General features: G+C 41.1%; 1 protein-coding gene across 4 annotated transcripts in view; it reads right to left on the bottom strand.

Moving 5' to 3' along the window:
• STARD3NL (STARD3 N-terminal like) overlaps positions 1-15,327 on the bottom strand; it is a 49,956-nt gene that overhangs the window by 10,224 nt on the left and 24,405 nt on the right. For 3 of the 4 annotated variants that reach the window (XM_082662425.1, XM_082662427.1, XM_082662428.1), the window contains exons 2-6: positions 13,247-13,529; positions 5,948-6,025; positions 3,185-3,262; positions 963-1,016; positions 731-848 (exon numbers count right to left, since the gene is read on the bottom strand). In XM_082662425.1, the coding sequence (XP_082518551.1) occupies positions 731-848; positions 963-1,016; positions 3,185-3,262; positions 5,948-6,025; positions 13,247-13,471 (553 nt within the window). In that variant the 5' untranslated portion in view covers positions 13,472-13,529. The remainder of the gene's footprint in view (positions 1-730; positions 849-962; positions 1,017-3,184; positions 3,263-5,947; positions 6,026-13,246; positions 13,530-15,327) is intronic. The other variant, XM_082662426.1, reaches the window with a different exon arrangement.

The following is a 15,327-nucleotide window of genomic DNA, read 5'->3' as shown; positions in this document are numbered from 1 at the left end:
CTAAAAATAAAGCTATCATATGATCCAGCAATTCCACTCCTGAGAAAACCGTAATTCGAAAAGATACACACACCCCAATGTTCACTGCAGCACTATTTACAATAACCAAGACGTGGAATCAACCTAAATGTCCATGGACAGAGGAAAGGATAAGGAAAATGTGGTACATATATACAATGGAATACTACTCAGCCATAAAAAAGAATGAAATAATGCCATTTGCAGCAACATGGATGGACATAGAGATTATCATACTAAGTGAAGTAAGTCAGACAGAGAAAGACCAATATCATGATACCATTTATATGTGGAATCTAAAAATGATACAAATAAACTTATTTACAAAAGGGACACAGACTCACAGACTTAGAAAACGAACGTATAGTTACCAAAGGGGAAAGGTGGGGGGAGGGATAAATTAGGAGGTTGGAATTAAGATAGACACACTAGTATATATAAAACAGATAATCAACAAGGACCTACTGTACAGCCCAGGGAACTCTACTCAGTACTCTGTAATAACCTATCTGGGAAAAGAATCTGGAAAAGAATAGATACATGTATATGTATAACTAAATCACTTTGCTGTACAGCTGAAACTAACACAACACTGTAAATCAACTCTATTCCAATATAAATAAAAATTAAAACAAACAAACAAAGACAGACCTCTGCAGCCCCTCCTCCCAGCCTGGCCAATCTCAGGAGGGGAACTTGGAGAGAAACTTACGGTTTTCTTCTTCTGCCTCTTGAGGTAACACCTTGAAATCCAGGAACCACGTCTCGATCCAGGCAAGGATGAAGGAAATGATGGGCAGCACGTAGCCGAAAGCCCCTTGAGAGAAAAGCTGGAAGAACAGACGTGACCAGGAGAGAGAAACGCAGTTACCATGAGCTCACCCTGGAGAACGCAGCTGTGTCAGTACAGATGGTCATGGCACAGAAAAAGCGGAAAGCCATACCTTTGAGAGGATCACTTTTGCTAGTAAAAAGGCACTGGTCACTGCTGTCGTCAACTGAAAGACACATAATCCAGAAGCGTTCAAATTCGATGTTTTACACTCTGAAGGCACCTTCCTCAAGCAAGAGACCCATCTGAGCCAGGAGCAGGTAATGCCTGAAAGGGTCTGTCTTACCCAGCCCCCTCCCATGTCACTCTATCCCCTAAACCAGACAGGGGCAAAGTGGGCTTCCACGTGGCACACGAGCCCTGACCGGCAGCATGAGGTTTCCCTTCACCCACACGCTGTGTGTTGGGAAACTCTGTTTTGTCCACTAGAGGGTACAACATGCAAAGATGCTATCGGCATATGAGAAAGGACCAGTGAAATAGAGGCAAGGCTCCTCCAGGGCTAGGGAAGCCCAGAGACAATCCCACAGCACCTGGGGTTGTCTCTCCATCCTTCAACTAATATTTGTAGCAATATGAAACCTGACCAAAGTGAGTGCCAATGGCAGCCATAACTGACAAAACGGAGGTTGGAGGTTGGGGAACATCAGGCATCATGCTTAGTGTTGACGAAGTTGCAGAGTTAGTTTTGTCGGCAAAACATACACACACACAGCAGACACACACACACACACCAGCCAGACACACACATACACACACACACGACACGGGAGGGGAGGCATCTTACATTCTGATACTAATTAACTTTACAGGCTGACACTAAGTGCTCTTCAGGTACCAGCTGACTCCTTTCAGCTGCCTGGCCCCCTCTCTGTAAATGTTTTTTAAAACGAGAATCAAAAACAATAAAATGGGGCCTCCCTGGTGGCGCAGTGGTTGAGGGTCCGCCTGCCGATGCAGGGGACACGGGTTCATGCCCTGGTCCGGGAAGATCCCACATGCCGCGGAGCGGCTGGGCCCGTGAGCCATGGCCGCTGAGCCTGCACGTCTGGAGCCTGTGCTCCGCAACAGGAGAGGCCACAGCAGTGAGAGGCCCGCGTACCGCAAAAACAACAACAACAACAACAACAACAATAAAATGGATGTGCTAAATCTGACCTGTCCCTTTGATCATTTCAAAGAAGAGGTTGAAGAAACTCTCTTAAAACTCTCATTGCACGTCAACCACTTTCCTGAAACAAACACTGAGACAGATGGTCTGACAAATACCAGTGCACATCATGGAGACTGGAATAGAACGGCCCAAATTGGGGCTGCTGCAGACGGTGGGTAAGGGATAACCATCACGGCCGTTTGGTATCGGCAACAGCGTACACAGTAAAGGGAGTCAAGTCCGGCTGAAACTGTCAGCCCTCATCCATGAACCGTGACCTTGGGACTCAACGGATGGTCTGACAGCAGCCCTGGGATTCTGTGGATGCTCAGAAGAGATGGCCCAGGCAGATGCGGCCCCTGGGGGACTCCCCCGTAGGACAGTGCACAACCCCATGCCCAGCTGGACAAGCCCATGCCGGTCCCACACAGACTGAGGTCTCACCTTCCAGAAGCAGGACGGCAGATTGGTCCTGCCCATGTCTCTCCAGTCTGAGGACTTCAACACCCCCCATATCCCTGCCTCGTTAGAGCTCTCAACAAGGTGACTGTTTAGAAGTCCATGGAAACAGGGAAAATAATTCAGGCAGAAATGCTTGTAATTCTTCTCTCAATCAATAAATATTTATTGAGGGTGAAGAGCTTGTGCCAAAGCTCTGGGCTGAAGGCCAGGAAACAGAGGTGAGTTAAAAACTGCCACTGTCTTCAAGAAGCCCGAAGGCAACCATAAAAAGGGAGCTTTCCCCTTTAAGACCGGAGTGAGGGGGATAACACAGCGAGGAAGGCAGTGATCAAAATAAGCTGAGAGCAAGTCATGAAAAATCACCAAGCAGTTTCAACCCGAGAGGAAACTGTGCAAATCGCTTCGTGACAGAGGGACGGAACTCATCTCTCGTTTGCATAATGAGGTAGAGGGTGGGCTGATGCTTGGACCACAATCACGGGTCGGCCCCTAGATTCCTCACTTGTCTCAGTCTCCATAGCGACAAGGCTAGTTACTCATTAGGTTTGGAAAGAAGCCCCGGAGAATGAAACCTACTGAGGTGTGGAGTACGGGGACTCAGGAGAAGCAAGTGGAATTCAACCCAGATGGAATCCACATCTGCCCCCAGCTCAGCCCTCTTGTGAGCAGGCCCCAGCCACCACAATCGGAGGGGAGGCCCAATCACCAGGCGTACTCACCGCTATGGCCCACCAATGGCGCAGTCTGCACACGGCATATGCAAGTATTAACACTTTAAATCGAAAAACTGCCAAAAGCTGTATTAAAAAGAAAAGACAAGATAAGTTTTAAGGAATATACACAAAGGTAAAGTCATTGGGTTTCAGGAAGAACCCACCAAAGTGTCTTCATTTTTCTGATTTAGCTGAAAACTGTCACAGATGGGTACTGGTCTACAGACCAGCGTTTGGGATCCTCTGCTCCAGAATTTATGGAACACTGCCCAAAGAGGGATTCAAATTAACTTCCCATTATCAACAAAAAAACATATAGTTAGATGTTTATTTTTCCTTTCTATTTGAGTCCATATATATATATTCTGATATCCTTTTAAGGTTGGAGAAAATGCTTTGAAAGTTTCCACTCCAGTACCTTTTCACTCCAAGTACAAATACTGACATTTTGGAAGATACCAGATTCTTAGTGATGTCCACTGCAAAGTTCTGAGTTACTGGGGTGTTGGGAGAGTTCTGCTATCCCAGGACCTGCCCTCTGATTTTTCAGGGTGGTTCAGGGACTTTTGTGAAAACTTTCATGTGCATTAGTATCCCATGTAATCCCCCAGCCCAGCAATCCCGTGAGTCAACTGTCATTAAGATGGATAGAAAAATTGTCCAAGGCCACACAACTCTTAGTGAGGAAGCCATGATTTGAACCCTGGTAGCTTGACTCCAAAGACCAGGCGCTTATCCACTATGCCTTAGCTGTCTCAGTAATTCTACTAAGGAATAAACACGGAATAAAACTTTACTAATTTTACTTGGAAAACATACTTATTCTGAGTAGGGAGAAGTCAGGTGGCTCTGGAGCAATGCCTCAGGGTAGGGGGTCTGCCCAAAGTTCCTCACTAATCGCAACTGCTGAAAGGCTGGAGGCTGACAACTTCTTTGCTGCCACTGGCTGGGTGACCTCACTGAAGATCCTTTCACGTAAATGAACTTTGCAGTTGTTTTTGTTTTAATTTCCTGCTTTCATTAAAAACGTGTTTTCTAATAATCTGCTAACCATTTAGTTTCTCTATGTATCCTACCCCTATCTCTGCATTCTGGACTTGGCAAAAGTATAAATCTTTATTCCTCTATCTCAAAGTCTCCCAGATCCCAAGGTTTCCTGCAGGCTGTGTCCATTTCCAGGGCCAGGCATGACAGTCTTTCCAAGCTGAGCCAATAGGTCCCACCTATTTGTCCAATATCATTAACTCCCCAAGCAGAGTTCAGACAATCCTTGGAGATCTGGCCAGTGGATTAACTTGGCTTCCCGGTAAGTCCTGGCTCAGACTATGTTAAGATAAATTCAACAGGGGAAATAAAAGGGAAAAGAGAAGTCCATTTTGTTATTCTATGTCAATAGTTTTACAGGAAAAAATTATCAAGAGGTTTGGGATCTCACATGCTCTGCCACCAAGTTCAGTGACCTGGGGTAGGTCAAGACACTGAACCATGAGACTCAATTTCTTCATCTGGAAAAGGAGATTAAATTATATCAGTGGTTTTCCAAATATTTTGTAGCAGCCAAACACTTTTTCAAAACAATCTGATTGGAACCCTAACATACCGTACAGATAAAAATGGAATTACTCAGATTGCAAGGGGGTGATGACATGAACACTGATCTCTATTTACTGGGAACCCCATCTCTTTCCTCACACATACTTCTGCAGTGAGTGTGGGAAAAAGAAAATAAAACAAGACTTTTTAAAGTAGTATGAAAACCACTAGAAAATATAATCAGTAATACTCTTCATCCAAAACTAATGATGATAATAAACGTGATTGCAGGTGAGTCTCTGAGCTCCTAGGACATACCTATCATTGGGCTTAAGTGTTTTCCAGGTAGTATTTCATTTACTTTTCAGAACGATGATGATTTCATTTCACATATGAGGAAACTGAAGTTTAGACCTAATATATTCAAAGATATACAATGAGTGATAGTGTTGTGAATCAAACCCAGGTTTTTCTGACTTCAAGGGTCTTATCCGTTGTGCACACAGCTTCTAAAGATAGTGAGTAAAGTAGTTAAAATGAACTTAGGGGGGATTCTTTATGAATTTTAATTGCCTATATCGTGTCTAACACAATGTTAGAAACTGACTGACTTACACTATCACCTGTAAAGAGATACCGTGAGATGTATTAAACCCAACCAAAGTCACAGTGTGTCCTGGAAAGATACTGCCTCATCTACAGATAACTGCATCTATATAATTCTACAACTGACTAGTTTTGCCCAAGATTATCAATATATCACTTTTCTCAAAAACTCCTATTATGGAAAAATGAAACAATTATTTTTAAAAACATACACAGAAATCTATCTCAAGACAGAAAAGGAATGGCATTTTCATGCGTTATTACATAAACAGGTGCATCTTCCTTTCAGTGATTAGGGTCTGTCAGTGGCTTCTATCTCAGCCATTTTAAAGAATAAAGGAAAATCAGAATGGCTTCTTCTGCTATGCTCCCGTATTTCTCATTAATCTTTTTTTTCCTTGAGATGACCAGGCAATTTCTTAGAAAGAGAGAGAGAGAGAGAGAGAGAGAGAAAGAGAGAGAGAGAGAGAGAGAGAGCGCACTGAATGGTCCAAGAATAAGGAAAAAGGAAAGATAATGTTTAAAAGAGGAAAAAAGAATGGCATAGAATCTGAGGTCTACTGACAGGAAATTTGCCTTTTGGTTAGTTTCATCATGTCCAAAATGAAACCTACAACAGAGAATACTTACAAATATATCAAAATAAGAAGAGTAGTAGTCATACTGCACCACCTCTTTTTCTAACGTGTTCTCAATACCTCCATTCACCTGGGAAGGAGAGGAAGAAGTAAAAATGAGGGGAGTTATGTGTGAAAATAATACAAAAGAACATACAAGTAAATTTTTGCATACACTTTTCTGCCTTCTCCTAACCCAGAAATATTAAAATATGGGAGAAAAGAACGCTCATAATTCGAATAGAAAAATGCTGAAGAGCATTTCCCACTTGAATTCTGAATTCATTTGTTCAACAAATATAAATATATAATGACAAACAATGCCGTTTTTTGTAGTTCATATTTGGTAAACTGAAATGTTAAATGTGAAAACTATTTTTTTCTCTTGTAAGATAAAGTCTTCAATCACACAAACATATATTTTTATTATTTTTTAACATCTTTATTGGAGTATAATTGCTTTACAATGTTATGTTAGTTGCTGCTGTATAACAAAGTGAATCAGTTATACATATACATATGTTCCCATATCTCCTCCCTCTTGCGTCTCTCTCCCTCCCACCCTCCCTATCCCACCCCTCTAGGTGGTCACAAAGCACCGGGCTGATCTCCTTGTGCTATGTGGCTGCTTCCCACTAGCTATCTATTTTACATTTGGTAGAGTATATATGTCCATGCCACTCTCTCACTTCGTCCCAGCTTACCCTTCCCCCTCCCCGTGTCCTCGAGTCCATTCTCTATGTCTGTGTCTTCACTCCTGTCCTGCCCCTAGGTTCTTCAGAACCATTTTTTTTAAAAATTCCATATATATGCGTTAGCACACGGTATTTGTTTTTCTCTTTGTGACTTACTTCATTCTGTATGACAGACTCTTGGTCCATCCACCTCATTACAAATAACTCAATTTTGTTTCTTTTATGGCTGAGTAATATTCCATTGTATATACAAAACATATTTTTAAAGAAGAAAATTAACATTTATCCAGGGCTCCCCTCACTTTCTGACCACTGCACTATTTTAAGTCTTGGAAGGTCAAGTGGTTCCCTGATCTCTTAGCACATATCCATGACGACAGTTATCATGACACAGGACAGAAGTGTAAAAAATCTCCTGGTTGCTCCTAGCACTTTAAAATTCTGCACTCTTATCAACTTATATGTATATATATATTTTAACTTGAACAGATAACAAAATAAAGACCAGATTAGACCTATGTGAGAAAGTTATAGATGAAGAAAATTAAAGCTAATACGATAAATTTTCTGTCCTCTCCCAATTCTCCTATCAAGATGAATTTTAAATGATCAAGTTCAAAATTCTGCATATCGAACTATATAGAACACTAATCAAGGAAGGGAATGTATGCGTGGAAGCGAATGCAGCGTTCTAAGCAGACCCTTTATAAGGCGAGGGCCCGTGGATTAGCTAATAGGGAACATGATGTACAACAGTAAATTCAGGGTTCTGATCTGGAGCACAGACATCGTTGGTCCTGGCAAACCAGTGCAGCTGGTCTGAGAAGGACAAATTAGAGGGCAATTAACCCAAGACCTGAGTAAAAGAAAAAAGGGGAAAAAAATCAATAAGGAATACCTTTGCAAGGTTTGCTAATTGGTCAAATTAGAATAAAAGTTGCCATAAGGAAAGGATTCTCTTGCCTTAGATACCTTTTCAAGTACAGTTGACCCTTAAGCAACAGGGGTGTGGACTGCACGGGTCCACTTACACATGGATATTTTGCAATAGTAAATACTACAGTACTACATGGTCCATGGTTGGTTGAATCCGCGGTTGTGGAGGAACCTCGGATACGGAGGGCTGGCTACAGATTATACAAAGATTACTGTCCCCCTCCCCCACATGCTGGGGTCAAGGGTCAACTGTACTTGTTATGAAAATAGAGTATACCATAAACACTATTCTGTTCTTTAAATTCCTTAAGGAGGCTTAGACATCTGTGTAATTCGTGCAGGTTGCCTACAGACCTGCCTGACTATAGGTAGACCTTTACAAATGAATAGAATTGAAAACCTGGGAGCAAGGAGAATTAAAAGCCAACCAACCATCTAGTCTCACTGCTATGTTTCTTCAGACTGAGGAAACTTACCAATATCCAACATATTTTTTCAAAAGATTATTCCAAGTAGCCTATGGCAAAGAGGAGTTCTCTACCACATAGAAGTTACCCCTCCTGGCTGAGAGAACAGGAATTAAAGCTGCTGATAACAATTCAATAACTAGCCAGTAGAAAAGGGTTCTCTTCGGTATCCATATATACTTTAAGAGACCCTGATTTCATGTTGCCTTTAAATATAGAAATCTAAAATCTACATTTCTAGCCCATCTTGTACTCTAAATTATTTCAAAATCTTCGTCATCTCTAGCACAACATGTCCCAGATTCATCTTTAGTTTCACATGGAACCCCTTCCCAATCAGAGTTCTGCCAAAGCTGGTAACTGTTATTCTAGGCTCCATCCTTAGAAATCTTAGAGTCACCTTTGGATACTGGGGGTGATAAAATCAACCTATCAACAAATCGTCTGATATTTCTTCCTTTAGTATGTCTCTCAAGTTAGCTGCTCCTTTTCTACTCCTACCGCCTTCCACGGGGCTCCTTCAGCAGTTTCTGAGTTATGTTCTTACGGTCAGTCTGCCCGGAATTTATCCTAATCTGCAAACCACGGCCATTACCTTGATCCATTCACCAAATACCTGTTGAGCACCTAGTGAATGCCAAGTACTGTTCTAAACACAGGAAATATTCCAGTAAACAAAACAATATATCTGCCTTTACGGACCTTCCATGCTAGCAAGTGGAGATAGAGACACATAAGAAAATCAGTGCTACAAAGAGGACAGAAGCAGGACAGTGTGATGGAATAATAGTTGACTCCTTTGGGTTGGGTGGTCATGGAAGTCTTCTCTTCGTGACATTTAAACTGATACCAGCATGCTAAGTTGAAATCTACATCAAGATAAAGGAAATTAACCATTTCATATAGAAGGAACTAGTGTCAAAGTCTTAGACAGAAGAGAGCTTGTTCCATTCTGAGAACAGAAGTCTGGCTGATCTGGGTGGGCCAGGAACAGAGGGTGGGAAAGGAAGTCTGGGTTGGCTTCTGGGGGGCTTTGCAAGCCAAGTTTCAGCATTTGGACTCTATGCTAAGTGCTCCGGTTAAGTCCATGAAGGGTTTTAAACAGAAAGTAACATCTGATTTATGTTTTTACTCTTAAGAGTCACTGTGGATTCTATCAGGAGAATGGATTTGGGGAGGGCAAGTGTGGAAGCAGGCAAACTGGTCAGGCACAGACAGGGTGCAGCAGTTTGGATGAGTAATAATGTTGGCTTGGTCGAGGGTGGCAATGGTAGAAATGGAGAGAAGGGATCACATTGTGAGTACACTTTGCTGGCAGATTTGACAGGACTTACTTTTAGATTGGACAGGGGGCATGAGAAATACAAAACAAACAAGCAAATCAATCAAGGATGATTCTTCACCTTTGGCCTGAGCATCAGGGCATTTTTTTTACTGATAAAGAAGTGGGTGTATGTGTCGTCGGGGAGCAATGTCAAGTTAAGCGTCCAAATCGACATAGCAGGTAGCTCGTGATGTAATGTGGAATGCGAGTCAGTGACCTCTGGAAGATCTCAAAACCGTGTTTTTCAATCTGCTCTAGAACCTATCTCAGCTCACAACTAAGGTAAGTCCAACACTTCCATGTAGCTCTTTAAGAATTTCAATTGTTTAGAACCAGGTTACCTAGGCAATTTCATTTCCTAGAGGCACTTTAATTCTAGCCAGCCTAATATTTTCTCTGCATCTGCCCTTGTTCCATCCAAAACACACACACACACACACACACACCTGCATAAGCACAACAGTCTTGCCTCAGTGCTTCTGTTCACCTCCATCTCGAAACCCTCTCCCTATTGGTCCCACCATCCAATCCTAGATCACCCTTCTATCCCCAATTCCACTCTTCAGATAATTCTAACCCACTGAACTCTCCCAGTGAGTTTTTGTTATCGTGGGTCATCACAGTTTAGCTATAGAACATAATGACAGTGGGGTAATAAAATCAGAATCAGAATCAGTAGGATAATAAATACCTGAAACATAAGTGTAACAATAGAGAGAGATTAATAACCAACTTGTTTTTTCTCTTTCTGGGTAGAATTTATTTAGCTAATAGTAAATTACATAATCTATAGTTACGTAGAGCTTTGTAACTGCCAAGGGGCTGTGGAATATATCTTTTTATTTGCTCCCCACAAGAATTCACAAGGAAGGCAAGACAGGTATTAGCTCAGTTAACTGACTGAGAAACCAAGGCTCAGAGAAGTTACACGGCTTGCCTGAGGCCACAGAGTTGGCCATGACAGCTCTGGGACAAATTAGAAGCATTCTGCCACTTTCTGCTACACCAGTTAGAAAATAAGAAGACAGGCAATGAGCACTGATAAAGGTCTTTCTTGAACCATAATCTCAACCAAAGTGTCAAAAAAAGAAAAAGACAAAGAAATCAGCCGGCCCAAGGTCTTCCAGCAGGAAAATGATCCAAGGTGCTCTTAGGCCGCTCCAGCTCGCCTAGGCCCTGCACACCAGGCTGGGTTGGCGCCAGTCAGCTCCCTGGAGCCAGGAGGAAAAGTGGCTAAGTTGGAAGTCATATATGAAGGCAAAATATTTTGGTTATTGTTATGATTGCATAGAACAGCTGGGTCCCCATACTCTTTTGAAGGCCTAAGCTCCCTTCATGCTATTTCTTTCCTCTTTTAAAGATCAACAATAGGAGGCAATATAAGATCATCTGTTACACCTCCTCAGCTAAACTTTAAAGCGCATGTAGCTCTTTGTGGAGCTTACAACACCAGAATCAGAAGCCTATGTCTCGGCACTCGGTAAACGTATAGTCATGTGAAAATAACAGTGGATCCGAGTGATCAGAGATTTACAGAGACAGACAACAAAAGAAAAAGGGATGGTACAGTGTGTAATGAAAAACCCGGGTCAGGGCTGACAATTCAAAACAAATAGAACTAGAAAGTTAAATGTTTTCTTTTTTTTTAAACAGCCTTGCTAAGAAAGTCATGATATACTGTCTCAAAGATCATATACTCTTTTTACAAATGGGGAAACTGGTAGTCAGTGGAAAAGTGAGGATAGAAACAAATTTCTTAATTGCTAGGTCTGGTGATTTTTCATTTATAAAATGTTGCATGTGGATGGCAACAGATTGCTTATGATGAATGAAACAGGGTGCATCCCACTTACTTCACTTCCATTTCAATTTCCTTGAAGCAGTAAGAAAGGAGGGAAGTGAGTAGTGTAATCCCGTAACCCACCACGGCCCCATCCCATAGCTTCCCTAACTTAAGTGCACACTCAGTGGTCATATTAGTGGCAAACCAATGAATGCCTCGATTTTGTGCTGTCACTGCAATAATTTTAAGTGTGCTTCCTTAAGACTGCTGCTAAGCTTTCCTGTTAAAAGATGCATTTCTTTTTCATCTCTCATGCTACAGCTGCTGGTTTTGAAAACATATTACTCCTTTAAAATATATCAATTTAAATATATTCTTTAATGTGTACACATGGAACACATGGTTAAAAGAGACATTTTAAATTACTGTTGTCATATCACTGGCTTTTTTGGTTTGAAACAAAACTAAGGCATACCCACAATGCTAGATTAACAGAAGGAAAAATCTATAAACAGAAACTTAACAGTAGATTTGTGCTGCATATGACCTTGATTCTGGGAAAAATCTATCTTCTTTTGATTAAATTTTTAAAATTTTCTAATATAAGTATATATCTGCTTTCATGAAGTTTTATTACTCTATTAGAATTTATGATGAAATTAAATGAATCCAATGATGCTAATTATTAAGAGTCTAGAATCTAGAACTAAAATTGCTGCTATGAATCAGAATATTAATCAGAGTTTAGATTAAGACATTAACTCTTTCTATCATGAGGCAAAATTAAAAATCATTTTCCAACAGGAATCTCAGCATCCTTTCATATTTTCTCTATTTTAATAAATTTCTTAAAAGCACCTAGCACCATGCCTAGCAAAGAGTAACCTCTTAATAATAAACACTAGCTAATAACTATTGCTTCCCAGGCCTTAGCAAATGTTTCTTGGAAATAAATGAACTGCTGAAAGTGAAGGAAACAGACAATTTTTGCTTGGGAGGAAGCATTCTGGAAGAGTTCACCTATTTGTTGGTAAGGAATGTAAACAGTCAAAGCCGAGGCTTTGGAGAAAACAGATATATTGGGTTAAATAAAATGTATTATTAAAATGAATTTTACCTGCTTATTTTTATTGTTGTTAAATGTAGCAGCTAGAGAACTTACATGAGGCTTGCATTCTATTTCTACTGGATAGTACTGGTCTAGACAATTATTTGGCAATATAACCACATAAATTTGACAAAACTTCAAATGCCTCTAGGATTTTTTTGTGTGTGTGGTACGTGGGCCTCTCACTGTTGTGGCCTCTCCTGTTGCGGAGCACAGCCTCTGGACGCGCAGGCTCAGTGGCCATGGCTCACGGGCCCAGCCGCTCCGCGGCATGTGGGATCCTCCCGGACCAGGGCATGAACCTGTGTCCCCTGCATCAGCAGGCGGACTCTCAACCACTGCGCCACCAGGGAAGCCCTAGGATTTTTTTTTGATAAAATATGAACAAATAATCTTTTGCAAAAAAATAAAAAATAAGGGCATGCAAAATCTTAAATATGGGAACTAGAAAGTAAATGCAACATTTGAAACATATTCCAGGAGCATGTTACATTTTTTAAAGCAGTGATTAGCAGTTTTTTTCTGAAAAGGGCCAGGAAATAAAAAACTTTGCCTTGGTGGGCCAGATGGACTCTGTTAAAACTACTCAACTCAACCACTCAGCACAAAAGCCAGCCACAGACAATATGTAAACAGATGGGCAGGGCTGTGTTCCAATAAAACTTTATTTATAAAACCAGGCCACCTGAATTTAGCTCTCAGACTGCAGTTTGCCAACTCCTGTTATAGAGCAAAACCCGAAGAATTCAACTTTCATAATTGCAGACACAGTGAATTTTAAACTAACCAGGTTCTTCTTAAATATTGATAATAACCATAAAAAAACAAGAAAGGTCCAAATCAGCTGGAGAAGACCAATGGTGCCTCATTTGAAAAAAAGTTGAAATTCACGAAAATGAGACAGAAATGATGAGAAAAATAAGAAAACTGTTTTGTTTTGTTTTGTTTTTGTCTCTGGAAACAATTCGTATAATGTCATGAAAAAAAAAAACCACTTACATTTAACTCTATTATCCACAGTAACGTTACAAATAAGAGGTCAAAGGTGACAAACAAACAGAAAGTCCTCCTGACATCAGATATGCCTTTCTTTTCCCTTCCTTCATAGGACTCAATCCTGGCCATGAGTTGCGTGGGGTTGATGGAATGGACGTCGCGCAGGGAAGCGTGCGAGCTCTGACTCCCCATGAGAGCGTTCTCCATGTCTTCTGGCACAGGGTTCATCCTGCAGAAGGGTTAAAGGAGCCCCTCTCCAACTTCACCATCCCTAGAGAGAAGAAATCTTTGGGGAATGAAAGAGAAACGCACGTTAAATCAGAGCCCACCTGATACCACAGTGCTACCCCTGCCCCGTGTGACTGCCTGTCTCACTAAGCATCAGGGTTTTTTAACTGAAGACATTTCTGTCTTGATGAAGATACAGAGAGAAAGAGAAATGAGAAGCAATTCTTGATGTTATCCATCAATACTATCAATACCAAAAAGGCTGTTATGGGAAAGACTGTCAGTAAAGAAGAATGCAAATTTATAGTAAGTAGTATACGGTAAAAACAGGCAGTTAACAACAGACAGGTGTGCCTGGAACCTGGAGCAAGCCTCTGGGTGACCCAGCCAAGCCAGCTCCCTTGCTGTGCCAGGGAGAAAACCTCTACAGTTCTGTCAGTGTCACTATCCATGGACTAGGAAAACATTTACTGAATAGCTTCCCAGAGAGCAGGTAACCAGAACGTGTAAACCCACTATAAAAAAAAATCTGTTTCCTAAAGAGGAATTGCTTTCCACCACAGGTATCTAATAAATCAAATTTAGCATTTCCATTACCTCTTAATGAATAAGCATGTTTCTGGGCCTCTTCTTGGAAAAGAAGTACGCATACCTCAAAAAGTTTACCATTAGTTTACCATTATAACCCCACTGATAATTGCAACAATCATAGTCCTATATGGAGACGCAGGACTCCCATCCCTGCAAGGCCAGCATGTGCTTCTATAATAAAAGGCTGGCGATCTGAATGATCTGATCTCCTCATGGATGAGGCAAAGTCATCAAATAGAGAGTATGATGGATGGTATTTTTCTTTGCCAAACATTGTAGTTTCCCTTCCTACACCACCTCGCCCTATGGGAGGATTATATACCCCTGGCTCTACTGAATTCATGTGCCTTTCTCTGGCCAGTGTAATGTGGCCACTGTAATGCGTGTTACCTGCGTCCAGATCTTAAGAACCAGCGCATGGTTCACCCTGCTCTCCCTTCTGCCACAATGACTGACAATGTCCAGTAGAAAGAACATTTTCCAGGTGGGTAAAATACAATTTCAGAACATTGCTGGAATTTCCCTAAAGTAATATGGTCCCATTTGGTCCTATGCACAGTCCAGAACTCTGTATCTTCACACTTGACCTTCAATTCTCTCCCTCCCCACACTCAGGAACAAAAGTCCTTTCCACATTTTCATACAATGTGGTGATTTAATGACATAGCATTTTTGAAAGCAATTTCGTTATGTAGTTTGAACTATGATAATTTAAAATAATCATACTGCTTGATCTAGTAACCCTACTTCTGGAAATCTATAGGAACTTAACCATAGACCTTCAAGGCAAAAATTGATCTATGTCATTAGAGGCTGGGTCAGTGATTACCTTAGAGCAAGAGGAAAGGAAAAGTGACAAGAGGGTGCAAGCTTGGTCCAGTCCTCTTTCTTGGGCTGAGTAGTGCTACCACGGCTGTACTCACTGTTTGATAATTTATTGTCATATCAATGATTTAAAGCCACTAGACTGTACAGAAAAATCAACAAGTTCACAATTCAAACTGAGGACTGTTTTTAGGAAGAAAATCATTTGCAAGGTAATTGGATCATCTTCTTAGTCTCACCCATTCCTCCTTTCCTGAGCCCACCCCTCATGAATAAAAAGGACAACAAAGAAAAACACCCACCCCAGAAGTCTGAGGCTATTTCCAACTAAAAAACTGACATCATACAATGCTGTACACCTGACTTGGGAAATGAGAATCATTACATTATTTTTCAGACGTGTGTATATATAACTTCTAATTAGCTAGAATGTATAGATG

This window comes from Grampus griseus (assembly GCF_964374135.1).
Source record: "Grampus griseus genome assembly, chromosome: 9".
In the NCBI taxonomy this organism is placed as follows: domain Eukaryota; kingdom Metazoa; phylum Chordata; class Mammalia; order Artiodactyla; family Delphinidae; genus Grampus; species Grampus griseus.
The sequence above is the reverse complement of the archived record's forward strand: the minus strand, read 5'-3'. Positions and strand labels throughout refer to the sequence as shown.